At 53.4% G+C, this 13,813-nt stretch overlaps 1 protein-coding gene across 1 annotated transcript; it reads right to left on the reverse strand.

The window, feature by feature from the left end:
• Nucleotides 1–9,904: 9,904 nt before the first annotated feature.
• On the reverse strand, nucleotides 9,905–13,707 carry MRPL28 (mitochondrial ribosomal protein L28). Its single transcript, XM_085307215.1, has 5 exons — nucleotides 13,382–13,707; nucleotides 13,107–13,259; nucleotides 12,608–12,742; nucleotides 11,847–11,933; nucleotides 9,905–10,656 (listed from the first exon to the last, which is right to left on the reverse strand). Exons 1-5 carry the CDS (start codon nucleotides 13,667–13,669, stop codon nucleotides 10,579–10,581), a joined length of 741 nt encoding a protein of 246 aa, XP_085163341.1. The 5' UTR covers nucleotides 13,670–13,707; the 3' UTR covers nucleotides 9,905–10,578.
• Between the last annotated feature and the right edge of the window lie 106 nt (nucleotides 13,708–13,813).

Genomic DNA, 13,813 nt, shown 5'->3' on the forward strand with positions numbered 1-13,813 from the left:
AGGCACCAGGCTCCAAAGGCTGTTGCAAAGGTGCTTTTTCGCCAGCTAAGTCTCTGTTTCCCTGGCTACTCTTACAACCAGTCAGACCTGAAAGATGGCCATAGGAAATCTGTTTCAAAATTGCTTATGCATCAAAACACAATTAACTAAAGACAGGAGGCAGATACTTTTTCTGCCAGCTCTTCTTGCATTTACGTGCTCTCAGAGGTTACAAGCKAACAGCTCATGCCATGGCTCAGCAGTCAGATTTGACTCTGAAAGCTCTGGCGCAGTCAGGAGAGAAATAAAGGAATTACCTTTTTTTCCCAGATCTGAGACCAGGGACACTGGATTTCTTACCCACTGCCCAGCACACGTTGCTTGCCTTATCTCAGCCTGAAGACCTCCCAGCTCCAAAGAGCTCCAGCAGCATTGCCATCCTCTGCAGAAAGCCAACAAATTCTTGTGCATCAGTAGAAAATGAAAATGCAGAATAACATTTGTCTCTCTGTAGCTGAGCTCGGTAGAGTTCCTCCCAGAGAAAGGAGCAGACTCAAGCAAGGCCAAAACCGCAGGGTCCTGGGAAACAGTGCTGCTGCAGCTGGGGAGGTTCCCGTTGGACTTTGGRAGATGCATCTGCCCCTGGGGGTGGTGCAACCCTGGGACAGGTCACCAGGCAGTGGGGACCATCCTTGGGATTGTCCAGACTCAGCTAGACAAAATCATGACCATCCTGAGCTGGGTGGTGGTGACAACCCTGCCCCAAGCGGGAGGCTGGACTAGAGACCTCCTGGGTCCTTTCCACCCAGTGCTCCTAGGATACTGTGAGACCATCACTTTTACCCATAGACATGCTTCACTTTCACCGGCGTTCAACATTGTACGGATGTGTTTTGAAACTGGAGTTCAGCACAAAACGAACAGAGCAAACATTAAAGGAACCAGACCTCGTTCCCTGCCCTGTCTCCCAAACATGTTACCACCAGCAAGCATGAAAAACGGTGATGTTCTTTCATCTCATTCCGCAACAGCTGTAGCGGGCCAACAACGCTAACAGCGGCTGAAAGGAAACTTGAACGCACACCAGCTTTGTGAAGTGCTAAATCACGAGGGAGACGGAGCCTTGCAGGATGGTCCGGCTTGCATGCTGCCACCCGGCAGCCTGGGAGGCAACTCCACCCATAGTCACCTTCACCCGTAGTTCTGGTCCCACATTTTAAAACTAGCAGTAGAAATCTGCAATGAAAAAGCCACAGATAACGATCTATGGAGGAAAAGACTTGCAGTGAGTGCAGCTAACATACCAAATAGACCGAGAGGCTGCATCGTGAAAACCAGGAGAAAATATCAGCTACTGCGAGTTCATACCCTGGGAGCTAAAGCATAGTAGACATAAGGCAGAATAAAGTTAGGAATAAGGATTTTCTGTCATTTGAAATGCTCCAAAATGCCCCYAAATCCATGAATGGCTTTCCAGAAGGAAGGCTTAAACCAAACCCAAGTTATCAACCAGTCTCAAAAACAGCTACAGGCCTTTGGCTTCATGAAGGAAGTTTATACTAAATCACGTTACGGTCCCTTCTGCCTCTGAGCACCAGGAATCTCCTAGGGCAAATACCTAGAGATGTATATGACAGCTAACAGTAACTCCTCTTTCAAACACCCCAGGGGCAGAAAGCTGGCTGGAGTCCTTCGCAGACCCAGCAGACGTGAGGTGCGACGGTTGTGTGGAGAAGCATGAAGTACAAATTAGCTGGATAAGCTGTAACAAGTCTCCTGGATCAGACGGCGTTCACCCAAGTGCACAGAGGAGCACACAGACGMTATGGTCAAAATGCCATAGGGAGCCTCTAGCTTAAAACTGTCCTTGTAGCACAGGACGACACGGCAGCTTTTGTGGCATCTGTTTTTCAGAGCTCTAGAGGAGCTAGAGACCAGCAAGACGGGTGTCCCTACCAAGGAATTTGATGGACAACATCCCAAAGATTGAAGTGAGCAGACTGATGCTGTATCGAGGGTAAGTCAGATGGCTTTTGTAAAGCAAGAGCAGGTCTCTCAACTTACTTCTCTGCTGGCCAGGCAAGATGCAGCTGGTAATGTCTTCCTGGGTCTCCAGACACACTTGCAAGGGCCCTTCATCAAAGAGGACTTAAGGAAACGGAGTTTTCTTGGGATGAGAGGCAATCAGTAAGTGGTTATGGRAACTATGGGAATCAGTAAGTGGTTAAAACAAAGACTGAGCATTTTTCAATCCCGGGGAAGCCTCAAAGGGGGTTAGCACTTAGCACGAAGTGCCAAAGCGTTTAGTCGTCTGCTCCTCAGGTGGTTGGTGGCAAGTTTGCTGAAGATGCCAGATTGTTCAGGGCAAGAAGATAAGAGCTGGCTAAGAGGAGCTTCAAAAGGATCCCACAGTACTGTCTGGAGGATTAAACAGCAGGTAAAATTCAGTCTTCATAAAGGCAGAATAAAGGACATGGGAAAAATCCAGACTAACTGTACACAGAGCGCCTGCTGGGCCCTGAACCAGCTATTAATACTGGAAAAAGGATTTCGGTTCACAGCAGAGAGTTGCCCTTACAAAAAGCAGCAGACTGCCGCTTTCACGGAAGAATAATCCATCAATAGCTACAAAACACCAGGGTGGCGCTGGATGGCTCTGCAACGTAGGTGGCCGGGTACGGGGCGAGGACATAGGTCTACAAGATGCTTGCCCCATTCCCTGGCACCACACAGATCAGGCCACCCCACGCCTCATCTCTCGTACCACCTGGGGCTTCCTCAGGCCCCAAGGTCCGCTGGCAAGCGCAGCAGCTGGCTTTRCGCAGCCCATCCCGAGGACTCCTGGACTTGTTGGTCCCTAGATGTCCTACACCTCAGCCGCGCTTGCCGGCCCAGTCCCCGAGCTCTGCCATCCCAGCCCTATCCGTACCAGGAGCGCTGCTGGAGAAGTCCTCCTTGCAGCCACCCCTTTTCCCCTACCGCCTCCCATCCCGTGGGCTCCCTACACCACCTCYGTGGTGGCTTGGGAATGCCTAGGGGCAGCGGCTCTTGTGAGGGTCTTTCACGAGCAGCCACATCTCCGGGTGCCCTGTCTGTCCGTCGGCCRAACCCTGCTCCCATCTCAGAAATGCCGTTTCTGCAGTTGGACTGCTCTAACCGGCCTGAAACAGCACCATTTTAAGTGTTACCATGGTGACAGCTGCCTAGCAAATGCATGTAATAAAAATGCGTACCGAGCGGTGGAGTCCACTCRGGCAGAGGCGCCCGCGGCTGCCCCCGCACACCTCCGGCCCTTCCTCCTMGCAGCCGAGGAGACCAGCTTGGGCTCGCTACGTGCAGCAGGAGCTGTGGACCAGGGCAGCTCCACATGCCCAGCATCCCTGGTCCAGCTCAGCCCGTAGCAGGGTTGGCACAAGGGCAGACAGGTAGCACACGCTGGAGCGGTGGGAGGTCAGATGSCCACATGGGTCAGTGCAGACTTAACTAGGTGATGGCAGCAGGGCCACGGGCATCCCCAGGGCTGGGCTCTGCTCACACAAAGCCAGTCATGGTCCAGCAGTCTCCACTGCCTCAGGCTCCTGGCAATCCAGCCCATGGCCAACATCTCCATCCATCCATCCCTGCCTGCAGCCCCTTCTCCTAAAGGCAATGGTTTGGCCACGTGAACCATTTCCTTGGGTAGGTGGGAGGAGAGGGAGCACAGCACATGCCTGCAGGAGGAGATTTAAGCAGGATGTCAGCCCACCCAGACCCTGTAGGAGCAGACTGAGCAGGGCTGTTAGATGTCATCTCCTCCTTCCCACACACGGCCCTTCCCCTCCAGCCAGCACAGGGTAGCTGGGTCTTCTCCATTTCATTGCTGTTAAGCCCCTTCTTAGGCTGAGGGCAATTTTATAGGGAGATAGGATGGGCTCAAAGAACTGAATCACAGAAARATTTAGGTTRGAAGGACCTCTGGAGGTCTKCAGCCCAACCTCCYAGTCTGAGCAGGACTGACTGCARAGCTRGAACAGGTTGCTCAGGGCCTTGCCCAGTAGAGTTCTGGAAAGYTCCAAGGATGGAGGTCCCACCATCTCTCCAGACCCTGTCCCTATCTGCATCACTCTCCTGGGGAAGATTTCCTTCTTTATGTCCAGAGTTTCCCTTTTTGCTGCCCATGACTTCTTGCCCTTCCCTCTGACACTCCAAGATGAGCCTGGCTCTGTTGTCCAACCTTGTAACCCTGTGGGCAGCACAAGATGCTATTGGATCCACCTCCGCCTCCTCTTCTGCAGGGTGATCAAACCCACAACTTCAGCTTCTCCTCACAGGCTATCTTGATCCCGAAAGCCTAGAGCGATTCACCGTGGATTGCTCACGAGCTGAGCCACGTCCACGTTTGTTGCCATTTCCATCTAAACGATATGATGTGAATCCCAAGCAGAGTGCAGAGCTGTCAGGGTCAGCACAGTCTGTGTKCACCCCAGGCACAACCAAACATCTRAGYCCAGCTTTTTGGTGGGAATTTAGTCTAAATGACAGCCCCGTCGATTTAAAAGCAAACAAGACATCAATACTTGAAGTGAGTTTGCTGGAATCGCCCACTACGTTTCTAGATCTCCTCTCTTTTTGATGCAGGATGACTTTCAGGCTACATTTTCACCCACGCTGACTCTGGGTTCAYAATCAGTCACATAGAAAGGAGGCACGTCCAGAGCACAGCTTCACAGCACTCCTGAAACTCGAGTCCCTTTACAGTACCACCAATGGATACTCCAAAATGAGATCCTCAAAGCTACAAGTGAAAACCCAGACTCAGCTTTGAGGTCTCCATGAAAGGTGGGGATGTGCTGGTTTTGGTAATGCTCACAAAACATTTCAGCCTTGGGGTACAGATGGGTTTGTTGGGAGTTTGCAAATAAAATGCTGTTTAATTCAGGAATTAAAATGGGTGAGAAAACAGCTTTGTTAATAAATGAGGCCTTAACCTCAAGCTATTTTTTGGTAAGTGACCACAGCTTGCTGGGAGTCACAAAAGAGACAAAGAAAAATCTGAAGTTGTTTTAAGGTACCAGCCTAAATTAATTTGGGAATTCACAAACGCAAAGTCTGGACCTGTTTCCTGGTGTTGCTAAAAGGCAGAGTTAGTTTARCCACCTTAACTCACCTTTCCCAGCTTGGGTGCTCTACCCAATCTTTTTCTCTGCATTATTGGGTTTTGCAGGGYTGGTTTTAGAGATGATTTAGGGATGATTGCTCCAGCCACCAGCACCGAGCCAGACAGCAGTGCCAGCTGAGCCAGGCACCTCCATATCCCATGAGGGTTTCTGTCTCCTGCCAGCACAAGAAGCACTTACAGATACCTACAGAGCTGGTGCAGGGATCCTGGAGGTCACTACTCCAATGCTCCAGTTGGAGCAGGGCTGTTCTCAACAGTAGATCAGGGTGATACGGCTTTGTCCAGCTGCACCTTGGAAACCTCCAAGACCAGGGACCTTCCTCTCAGCTGACCTGTCCATGGGCTGTAGTCACCCTCCAGGAGAAGATCTTTCTGATGTCCAACCTGAACCTCCCAGGCCCCAATTTCTGACTGACATTTGTTCTATCATCTGCCACTACCACTTCCCTGCTTCTGCATTTGAATCGCATTGGTTGGGCTGGGCTGGGGGGTCGTCTGGCTCCACTCGGCTAGGGAGCTGGGGGTGGGGGTCGCCCCTTCCCAGGCTGCACGGCTTTGGGTGGAGGACACACCGCTTTGTGCCTTTCTCTGAACCRAGGTGGCACTGCAGGGCTGGTCTGGGAAGAGCTGTCACCATCGGACATGCTCGTGGCAAGAGGCCTTCAAGCTGGCCTCCCCCAGCAGTGGCTCTGCCAGGCCAGCAGCTCTCGGGACGTCACCAAGTCCCTCCGTTGGCCGGGCAGGGCTGCAGCGCGCGTCCTCGCGGAGCCCCGGTGCGATGCAAGGCAGTCCCAGCACCTTCCCGTTTTTGCGCTTACAGATCCACTGCTGAGCGATGCTGATCCGCGACAGCAGACAGCGCCAGGCTTGCAGGCGAGCCCCAGGCAGAGCACTAGGCTTGGACGACTAGCTTCATTCTCCTGCTTTGCCATAAATCCTCCCAGYGCTGGCTGCAATCACGGCACAGAAAATCAAATGAACCAGTGATTACRTGGTCGCGGTGCCAGCTAGCAGCTGTCTTGCCCAGGAATTGCATGGCACAAAGCTTTCCTCCTGCTCCTCCCTGCAGTTTGCCTGCAGATTTTTCCATTTGCTTCTGTCTCACCAAAAACATCTTTGCTGTTCCCCCTTCTGAGAAGTGGATCCCTTCTGCGCCTAGGTCTCCCACACAAAGCCTTTTGGAGCGGCTTCAGCCAACAAAAGCTCATGAAAAAGCAAAAGAAGTCGTTAGAGCTGCAGAGCAAGCAAGGTCTGCTCGGGCGGGCGGTGCCGCCCTGGAGCCTTCTCCTTTCTGCCAGCTCCGCTCTCCGGATTGACTTGGGATTAACACTCGGCTCATGCTAAGGCCTGGTGCCTGCTGCAAGCAACGCTGTTAGGCTAAAGCGAGGGCAACGTGTGTGCTGGATGCTCGAGGACAGAAATAATGAGGTCTGCTATCCTCACAGCTTTATAAGGAACAGCTTGATAACACCTGAAAAGACCAAATCTCTTTGGAATTAAGAAAGTTCTTGTCCAATAACTGAAGTGACCAATATGGATGGGTTGGAGCGAACTTTGGAGCCGGAAGGTCCAAATACATCAACTCACCCGAACAGCCTTTGAGGCAGACCCMCCGGCAGCTGGCTGCTCAGGCTCTCCTGCTTCCCAGCGCAGTTCAGGGGACACCCCCATCACGACCACTGGTTAGGCAACTATTTCGTTCATAAGCACATAAATTAGCAAATTAGTGAATTAATTGACTAGAGAATTAGCAATTTAAGCTAGTCTATAGAGAAGGGATTAATGCCTTGTTTGCCTCCCTCCTTTTTTCTTTTTAATCTAATGAGCTTTTAAAAATAGTTCATTTCATGCAGGACACAGTTCGGTAAGGCTGAGAGACGGCGCTGGACCGTGACAGCCCTGCCTTGCCTGCGGCTCGCTGGCAAACCCGCCGGCTCTGGCTGCCCGGGGAGAGCAGCGCTCTGGGGACACCGTGAAGAACATTGGCAGCAGCAGGTAAACAAGGGGCCAGCTGCTGCTCTCGTAGGGAAGGAGAAAGGGAAAGCGAGCTCCTCAGCACTTGGAGACACCGCAGCCACCGTCCTCTCTCCAACACCTCCTGGTCACTGGCAAAGCCCCMCCACCACCACCACTGCATGGGGCAAGAGACACCTTCCAGTTTCAAAGTGCAATCAGAGGGCCCCAGAGACTCTGGGGGCACCATCCACACCAAGCTGCCTCCTCTGCTCCCTCAGTCTTGCCTTAAGCTGCCAAATTCAAGGTGATCTTRGAAAGAGCTCCGAGGCATTTGCAGCTTCCTGGGATCTTGCAGCCGCAAGACTATGTTGCTGACATGACAAATTACCAGCTCCTCCAATCCYCCCTCTCAGGGGGGTGAAAAAATCTTGAGATCTGCAAGACTGAGCCCCCCTAGACAGATGTAAAACAAACCACTACGGTCTCTCCAGCCAAGCAGAGCCAAGCTCTTGATTGGGCTCAGGACTGCGAACAGGCACAAAACCAGGACAAGGCTAACACCGGGCCCTGAGCTATCCCTCCGCCTCCTCAGCACCGTCAGTATCACAGGCCAAAATACTTGAAAGCCTGGACAGGGGCTCTTTCCCTCCCCGCAAGATATTTGCTATCTTGCCTGGCAGAAGCGTGAGCCAGCCCTGCATGGTCGTGGCTCTGCAACCATGGACTTGACTTCTCTGAAGCTACAACATTGCTAGTGTTGGAAGCAGAGTTTCCACCTTTCCTCGAGTTAGGAGAGAGCATCTCCACGTGGCGTGCTCAGTAGCAGAGCTCAGGCTTGGAGCAACCCCCTCCATCCTCAGCCTGCCGATGCCCAGTCGCTCTGTCTTGGCCAAACACAAGGGCACAGCACAGCAGCCCTCGTGCTGGCACAGCTCTGCTGTGCCTTTGGGAGGTCAGACCTCTGGACCCCAGCTGTGTGTGTGTGTGGGGGGGGGGGCGGCAGACGGGACCAGAGTGGAAGAGGAGGCTCCCAAAACTGGTCCACCCCAGGAGAAGGACTCAGGGGAAGCTTCCAGCTGCATCAGACTTGGGTATAGGGAAAGGAGCAAGGAGAAGGTTTCACAGTGAAGGCAGGATGAGAGAATGGAGGGGATCCCTCTCAAAGGCCAGGGAGAAAAAGCAGGATTAACCACGTGCTCAGTGCCTTCCACACAGCACCCATCACTCCCGCAGCACCTACCGCACTTCTGCAGAGCGCACTTTGCTCACCCTGCACTAGCCCACTGCCCCCTTCCTGTGGCACAGGTCTTTGCRAAAGCCACCCGGGCCTCACTGCAGTCTGGTTTAATCTCACATCCTTTATCCCCACTTCTTTGCTACCTCCCAAACCTTCCTAAGGCAACAAACCCTGCAGAACAGGCACGCATAACGAGAAGCGCTGATGAACGGAGCCAACTTTGAGTGCTGGTAAGAGCCAGCACTCTAGCTGGGAACTCATACAGCTGAAATTCTTCCCCAGAGACAGAGGCAACACAGAACTGGAAGAGAATTTTTCATGGCTATGGTCTAGCCCTGAGTTAAGAGGAGGAGCTGATAATTACTCTCACAACCATCCCAAACGGTCCCCACCACCACCAAGGAGCTGTGAGGCACTAGGAAGGTCTCCAACAGGGTTGAGAGATGCCAGGATCCAGGTGGGGGCAGGGGTCAAACACGCACTGCTACAGCTGCGCAGAGCGGTTGGATCCACACAGGCGGCAGAGCTGGCAGATTCCAGCAGATACAGAGAGGGGCTGGGGCAGAGCCACAATCTGGAGCTTCGCTCAGAGCTGCATTAAAATGCATGAGCTGCGCTAGCCCTAATGATGAGCAGAGCTGTCAACAAGGAGCTTGTCCCAGCTAATTATCTCTAACAAGGGCAGAGTGTCAGGATCCCTGAGGAGCTGGGCAGCAGCTTCCCACTCAGCTCAGCTGCAGAAGAGCAAGAAAGTAACCAAATGTCATTCTGTTGGCCCAGCTAAGAACCATTAATTAGGCAAACGTGACCTTTGTGCAAATTCGCCAGAGCTTGGACACACAGGCAGGCTGGAAACGCTCCAGGCTCTGCCACCCTGCTTCTCTCCTGCAGCGCTGAGCATCCTGYGCCCATGTTCTGGGCTGCAGGCAGAGACAACACAGCCCCAGCCTGGCAGCCCCCACCGTGCCACCACTGCCAGTCAGGCACTGCACAGCTGTGTCACACTCACCTGCTGGCTCAAATGCCTCTTGCCAGGGTTCCATCCTGCTCCAAGACCWGAGAGCAGTAGAGAAGTCTCTTGCTCTTCATGAAATGCCACCATTTAGGTAATGTCCCCCTCTACTGTCTTCCTCCTTCCCATCACCTAGCACTGCCTTACGCACTGCTCTGCGCCCTCCCAGCAATCACCCCTCTGCAGCACCCCTCTCCCACGCAGAATAAAGGCTGAGAATTTCGTTTCCCTTGCRATCCCACATTTCCTTGCAGAGCGAACCAGCCACGTGCTGCTCTACAAGCTCAGGTCCTCTACCATCGCAGATCTTTTGGCTCAGAGAAGATGGTACTTCCAGCCTTACACACTGGAGAGGGGAAGCATGTCTCACCTTAAGACACTTTTAGGAGCCAGCAGCAGTCCAGTGGGAGAAGGCTTATAGAAAGCACGTCCTGCAAGCTCTGCACTTTTCCCTGACCCTGCAGCTGAAGGGAAAGGGAGGACAGCCTGCTCTTTCTCCACCCTGAAACCCACTGCAGGGAGGACCACGGAGCTTTACAGAGGACGCCAGAGAGAGACACAGTGCTGTTCACCAGTATGTAATTACCATGAACCATTGCCAAAGGCTTGAACTCCCGTCTCAATTAAACTTTTACCAATACAAGGTTTAAAAGCCATGAACTTGAAACAGAMCTGGAACCCGAGGGGTTAGAGTGAGCGGTACAGCAGGCTGCGGCTGTGACTGGGGAGCTCAGCCCCACCTGCTGGCAGGCATCTGCCTGCGGCGCACGGTTTGGGGCCACGCTTTCAAGGCGCAACAATCTCTCTTCTGCAAAAGGGGGCTGGCGTCCTGAACTAAGTCACACCACCACCGAGTCTTGCAACYCCACGCTGTAACACATTAGTGTGCAGTGAACAGAAAAGTTTAYGGGTACGCCAAATATGTACGTTTCATTTTGTATCAGGGATCAGGGTCTAAACAGCAGTCAKCTATTTGCACAGGCATAAGAACCGCATGAAGTCAGTCTTATATGAACACCTTTAGAAGCCACAAGGCAGAAGTTCTTTTCTCAACCRGCAGGAACTACTCTTCATTGAATTTAAGCTGCTACTGTTGAACTTTGATGCACGTGCTCCCATGAGGATGTTGCAGTTATCAGTGTGGCCCTTTCCACACAAGCATGGCTCCGACAGAAGACTCACTGAACCCCACAGCTTGATCTGCAGCAGAGAGTTGCTTCAAAGCTTTTTTTTCTTCTACTTCTTCTGAAGTGCATCTTCTTTCAGTTGGTTGACAAGCTCTTCAGCATACACTTTGAAGAGTGGGACAGGGTCCTGGAAGAAAGTGCAGGGTAAGCTACGTGAAAGGACCGAACCTGAGCAGCAGCAAGGTATAAAGTCTAGCAGGGAATAAAGACAGCCAGGTGCCCTGGCTGTGACAACCCATACTCACACACCTGCACTATTAGAGCAGGTACCACTCAACCAGTCTACAGCCTGACAAGGGCAATGGYTGGGAGCCTAGAGAGTATCAGTTACAGGGGTAGGAAGAAAGAGCAACCTGGGACCTTGTCTGTGGTCTCTGACGCTGGTGAGACTCACAAATATCTTCACTCCTCTCAAGAGGACAAGTGCCCTTTCCCCAGCACGTAGTCAGCCCAGGGAGACAGCGCCACAGGAGTGCTGACAACCAGACTCRGAGGAAGAGGGGCCAGGTTGTTTCAGCGGCTGAACAAAGCAGCGTGCTGYGCTGCTCCTCCATATACAGCTGCTTGTTAGCCTGTAATTTCCAAAGATTATAGGAATTTGCTTGGGACTTTTATCAGTTTTGCCAAGTGCTGCCTTTAGAYGAAGTCAGCAAGGACTCCTAACAACCCCTTTCCATCTAAAAACACTTCCCTCCCTTCTCACGTTGCACTACATCAGAGCTGTACTGAGGCCCTCAGGGAGAAAATATTCCTTCAAGAAGCTGGAAGCCCACAAGGTTCAGGTGCTCGGCATCATCTCACACGGTGCTAATGATCTCCCTGTTCCTGCTGCAGCTGCAAGAGGAGCTAAAAGACGAGGGGAAGCATCACCAGGAGACCCTGCCCCTGTCAGGAAGCCCTTGTGCCTCAGCAGCTGCCGGGCGTGCTCCCCTCTTGGCATTATCGCYTCTCACCAACTCGTGAGCAGCAGTGACTGGGCTGCAAATTGAGCGAGCCCTGAACTTGCATCCCTGTGTCCCAAAGCACAAGCAGCGAACCAGAAGGCAACAAAACAAAGATGGTCACGCCAGAGGGGACAAAATATGAGCTGCCCCCACAAAAAAATCCCTTCCCTATTTGGGAGATCTGGCTTTACAATGCACTTCAACCCAGCCTGTGTTTTACATGCTCAAACTCCTGAGGCAGCTCAGRAATTTTGGAGCACCACATCCCTTTGTAGGGAGTGCCTGAGCAGCTCAGAAGATCAACTGGATCTGCAGCCTGATGTAGCTAACACACCACTGCGTCCACAGAACAAGCATTRCCTTAGAAACTCACCTTCTTTTCTAGAAGCCTCTGTTTTTCTACTGCTTCTTCTAAACTCAGGCCAACCCATTCAGCTTCCTCTTCTGGAATCACAAATTCCTGTGATAAAAGAAGAAACTTTYGTTTAATCTCTCCAGGTGACCAACACACAAATCCCCTCTAGGACCAACTCACACAAACACAGGATCAAGTAAGAAGAGGATTACAGCCAAAAGACTTAAATATCGTTTCCTTGCTCATCCCATTTTTGGCAGGCAAAGTTCACTTTTCTCCTTTTCCCTTTGCCAGCGCCTTCCATTCTCTGATCGTTCCTGTATGTTGCTATATCTCTCCTTTTTACAGCTCTGTGGCAGTTTCTCCACACGCCCCTGCAGGCTGTGGATGCTTTCTATGCTTGCTTCAGCAGCTGCACAAAGTTAAACCATGATCACATAAATGCAGTTGGGCCTTCCCGCTGCAGTGTCACTAAGTGGTCCTTACTATTAGGGGTGCCAGCTCTTAGTGATGCTTTCTGCAGACTCTCAAGGACCTGGCTCACGCCAAAGAGAGAGGTTTTTGTCTTCCTAACTGATCAATAGTGAAGTCTACAGCCCACAGAGAAACAAAACCTGACAAGTAACCCTTAGGTCTTCTCCACTCATACCCTTAACCCTAAAAACAGAGGCATGAACTCTGGCTTGCAAAGCAATGAGACAAATAGGATATTATCAATCTGGACAAYCAGCAAACATCAGTGTACACACCGGAGCACGACCTGCAGGTCAGGCACCCACCCGATACTTATGATAAATTGCCTCTCTTCTGGCTGGGTCGTCAGGATGCAACTTAGGATCCTTCCGCGCAAGTCGCAGCAGCATCGTTCGCTTCAAGTCCATCCCSAGCTTTGAGCACATATCTGCCTTTGGGGTCTGGAGGAATAAAGTCTGATGTTGACATGCATCTCTAACAGACCTGCTGCTACACAGCTAAGAGTCTGGCAGTGTGTGCACAACAAAAGCAATCTATCCATGCTGTGCTGACTTTAAAGGGAGAGGGGAGAAGATCCYCCAGACTTTTTCTGCAGCTAACTCGGTCACGATTCTGATCTTCAACGCTGAGCTGCTTAAATTAAGAGCGTATTAAAGACTGGAGGCTTTAGGGCTGCACTAACGCATCAGTGCCTGCATGCGTTCAGCCAGGGCTGCGCATTCGCTGACCCGATGCGCCCAGCGCCTCTGCAGGCCCCGCTGGGCGGGCCGGTGAGCCCCGCCGGGCCCCGCTGCGCGCTCTTGCCTTCAGGATGTAGAAGTCGAAGCCGTAAGCCTCGTCGATGAGGTCCAGCGTCCGCATGGTGACGGTGATGGTCAGCGTCGCGTCGAGGATCTCGCTGTAGAACTGGCGGCTGAAGAGCTGCGGCTTCCACGTCTTCGGCAGCCGGGTGGAGAGCTGCGCGGGAACGGCCGCTCAGGGGGCCGGCGCTGACGCCTCCCAACCGGGCCGCCCTCGGGCCCAGGCCGGCGCCCCGGCCGGGGGAGGCGGGGGGAACGGGAAGGGGAAGGGGCGCTCACCTTATCGTTGCGGGCATAGCGGAAGCCACGGATCCAGCCCTCGCCGCCCCAGAGCCCCTCGTGAGCGGCGGGCGGCAGGTACACGGGCACCGGCACGTCCTGCACGCGCTCGCGCTGCCCGGTGCGCGCGTTCCGCCGGTAGCGCACGCCCAGCGGCCGCCAGTGCACGGGCGTGGGCGGCGTGTCGTCCTGCAGCGCCGCCAGGTAGTGCGCGGGCAACCGCGCGCAAATGCCCTCGCGCAGCCGCAGCGCGGCCCAGAGCCGCGGCGGCACCCGGTGCAGCGGCATCGCCCGCCCGCCGCCGCCGCCGCCCCCAGGCCGCTTCCGCTTCCGCTCCCAGCGGCCGCCGCGGCCGGAAGCCGGCCCGCAGCCACCTCTCATTGGCTGGCGGAAACGCGCCGCGGCGCCAGCCACGGTGGCCGGCAGGGGCCG

The sequence above is a fragment of the Rhea americana genome, unplaced genomic scaffold (genome assembly GCF_003343005.1).
Source record: "Rhea americana isolate MKP2758 unplaced genomic scaffold, rheAme1 scaffold_255, whole genome shotgun sequence".
Lineage (NCBI taxonomy): Eukaryota > Metazoa > Chordata > Aves > Rheiformes > Rheidae > Rhea > Rhea americana.